Source organism: Myotis davidii, unplaced genomic scaffold (assembly GCF_000327345.1).
Source record: "Myotis davidii unplaced genomic scaffold, ASM32734v1 scaffold205, whole genome shotgun sequence".
Lineage (NCBI taxonomy): Eukaryota > Metazoa > Chordata > Mammalia > Chiroptera > Vespertilionidae > Myotis > Myotis davidii.
In genome coordinates this window covers 6,174,972-6,178,436 of record NW_006297573.1, presented here as the reverse complement: position 1 = coordinate 6,178,436, position 3,465 = coordinate 6,174,972, and the positions used below count along the sequence as shown (strand labels likewise).

Genomic DNA, 3,465 nt, shown 5'->3' with positions numbered 1-3,465 from the left:
CAAAGCCAGCAGTTGGTCATCCCCTGAGGGGTCCCAGACTCTAAGAGGGCACAGGCCAGGCTGAGGGACCCCTCTGACCGAGTGCACAAAATTTTTGTGCACCAGGCCCTTAGTATGATGATAAACTACACAATTTAAGGCTCTGAGTTCTAACATGAACAATTTTTTAAAGTTACTTAAAGTTTGTGCCATGTATTTTGCTAAGCAGCTTATTTAATTGAGAAACAATAATCTATACTAATAAAAGGATAATATGCTAATTAGACCAGATGTCTTCCAGACATCCTTTTGGACAAAGCCACGGTGGCAGGGGCCGAGGCAGAGGTGGTTAGGGGGTGACCAGGCAGGCAGGCAGGCAGGTGAGCGGATAGAAGCCAGCGGTCCTGGATTGCGAGAGAGATGTCCGACTGCTGGTTTAGGGATTGGGCCTAAACCGGCTGTCGGACATCCCCTGAGGGGTCCCAGATTGGAGAGGGTGCAGGCTGAGCTGAGGGATGTCCCCCCCTCCCCCCACTGCATGAGTTTCATGCACCAGGCCTCTAGTCTCTATATAAGCCTAAGCAACCAAATGATCAGTCGACTGGTTGCTATGATGCTCACTGACCACCAGGGGGCAGATGCTCAATACAGGAGCTGCCCCCTGGTGGTCAGTGCACTCCCACAGCCAACCTCCCTTGGCCTGCCAACTACTTGCGGTCCCTACCCCTAGCCAGCCAACCTCCCACAGTCCCTCCCCCTGGCTGGCCAGTCGTCTCCCCACCTCCATCAGCCCTGATCGCTGGCCAGGCCGTGGGACCCCACCCATGCACGAATTTATGCATCGGGCATCCAGTAGATAATAACAGAGAATAGATACTAGTATCATCCCCAGTTTTCACATTAAAAAAACACCAAGACTTAGAAAAGTTAATTGCTCAAGGTCGTATATGGCATCCAACAGAGGTGTGATTCAAACCCAGGTCTACCTGTCTCCACAGGCTTTTAACTCCTGCAGTGGACAACACTGAAGTCAGCCTGGGCTTTAAAAATGTCACAATTAATAATGACATGGAGGCCCTCTAGCAAATACAGCCATCAAACGGGCAAAGGCAATTGACTGCAGTGTGAAGCACATCTCTTTTCTGACCAATTTCAAACAGGGGCACACTACTCAAGGGCAGTGACTCAGAATAAAAATGAATCAAGGGCAGGAACTCAGGATAAAAATAATATTTTAATTTTTAAAGGCCATTATTTAAACAAATAATAATTTTCCAGACTCAGGCTTATGATCTTCCATGACACTGTGGCTCAGTCACTCCTGAGTGAGTGACCAGCACTTTCTGGAGATGTGTCTCTTCAGAACCTTCTGCAGATAGTGTTCTCTCCTCGGGAAACCGTTCCCTGCACACCGCTCACCTGTTATGAAGCTGATGGTGGAACTGTCACAACAGCTCAATTCTGGGTCTCCCCAGGTCACCATGGTCACTCGGAAGTTGTAGTACCACGCTGGTAACAGATTAGCTATTCTCTAAAAAAAGCAAGGACACAAAAAACTAAGGGGGAAAATCATATTTTTTTTAGTAGAATTATTTCTATTTGGCCATGAAAAGAACTAATAAATAATTTTTATTTTATATTCTGTGCCTTGTTGTATTCACAAAATTTTCCACTAAAAGCACACACAACAACCTCTTTTTGTAATGAGGTGGGGTGTAAATAAAAAGCTATACAAAAATATAGTGTAATTGAAAAAGTGATTCAAAGGTATAGAGTCAGATGCTTCCAATATTGGTTTCATTTTGCAGTTTCCTAAGTCATATTACACAAGTGAAATAGTACTTATTTGCAAGTGACTGTAGATACACGCCTCCCTATTTCAAGCCAAATGACCTTTCATAACTCTGTATTTTCTTAGGTTGGACCATAGGCATGTGCCCTTGATGGGTGACAATTATGAATCATCAACTGGGTACTTCATGTGTGAATTGCAGGGAAACTGCACTTCTAAAATTATTTAAGGTTTAGAGAGAGGAGTCTTTACCCTCTCTCTAATGGCCTGACAATATATAAGTACTTAACTGTTTCGCAGATGTCAAGAATCATCATCATCACAGTTAAGCAGTGTCAACTAATTATTAAACGATGAAAGGTAATCTCCTGTGTTTTTCTCCCCAGGAGCAGGAAGAAACAATAAGCACTTGGTAGTTCTACTAAAATATGGATTAACAAACAAACTAGGGGTGAAAGCCAGTTGCACACAATTCTTTCTCTCTCTCTCAAAACAACTAAAAACAATCCTAAAAACAACCAAAAAAACCCTTGAGAGTAGCAAGCTGTGTATATTTACAAAATGGTCTAATTTACAGATACCTTTTCCTGACATTAGGTACATATCGGCACATCTATTTACACAGGGAGGTGACAGATGGCTCAGGAAAGATTACCACAGATGCAGTTAAGGAGGTGGTCGCTGCTATTTCGTAGTAGGTTGTCCACTCCGATGTCATTGTTGCGGGGTTGAAATAAAACATTTCAACCACATACTTTCTGAACACTCCTAAGTATGGTCTGGTCCAGCTCAAAACCACTGCTGTGGGGCCCAAGGGGTAGAGCATTAAATCCTTTATTCCAGTTGGAACTAAGAGGAAGGAGGAGAGGGGAGTGAAAAAAGAAAGCCAAGAAGGAATGTTTAATATCATAGCAACGGCTTCAAATGTCTACTTTATAACTAAGGTTTTTGCTCTTCTGATACCATCATAGAAAACTAAACATATTTGCCTCTGATTCTCACCCCACTCCCTCAAATAATAAATGCTAAGGATGCCCTCTAGCTATACAATTTCAATAGTTTATGATGCTGAGGGTAGGATATTGGGTGAACAAGAATGGGCCTCCCATATATGATGATAATGAGTTGAGCTTGGACCCCTCCAAACAATACCTTGAGAATGTTATTATTCTTGTACCTGGTGACTTACCAATGGCAAATGTCACAGGATCTGAAGGTGGTCCAATCAAAGGGCCTTTTCTTAGGTACATCACAACCTGGTATTGGGCCCCAGGAACCAGATTTTCAATAATAGGTTTGCTTGAGTTCACCTTTAAACCAAACAGCCAATAAGATTTCTTTAGAGCTGAGCTTTTAGAATGTGACACAGAGGCTAAAATTGTATTCAGAGACTCTTTGTGGAACCACAGATGCCTTTGAAATCCAGAATCCTTTATTCATGCCCAGGAAGGTCAGATTTCAAAATTAGGATGAATTATAGTTTATGTGAACACTGAAGGAGGCCCAGAACATTCAGATTCTATGCCTGGGTTTAATAAGCCCCGTGAAATGCTTTATACCCATCAGTGTTAATTGTAACTATGTACACAAGAGACACATAAACCTCTAACCATAATCAAATCAGCAATACTGTAAGGAGAGTCTGACATTCTAAATTGTAGTGTCACCCGATGGCATATGAAGATCAGTACAGG

The 3,465-nt window shown here is 42.6% G+C and overlaps 1 protein-coding gene across 1 annotated transcript in view; it reads right to left on the bottom strand.

The window, feature by feature from the left end:
- Positions 1 to 3,465, bottom strand: part of PTPRO (protein tyrosine phosphatase, receptor type O) — an 86,589-nt gene that overhangs the window by 64,993 nt on the left and 18,131 nt on the right. The window contains exons 7-9 of the mRNA XM_015570181.1: positions 2,961 to 3,081; positions 2,427 to 2,620; positions 1,399 to 1,510 (exon numbers count right to left, since the gene is read on the bottom strand). Coding sequence (XP_015425667.1) covers positions 1,399 to 1,510; positions 2,427 to 2,620; positions 2,961 to 3,081 — 427 coding nt within the window. The remainder of the gene's footprint in view (positions 1 to 1,398; positions 1,511 to 2,426; positions 2,621 to 2,960; positions 3,082 to 3,465) is intronic.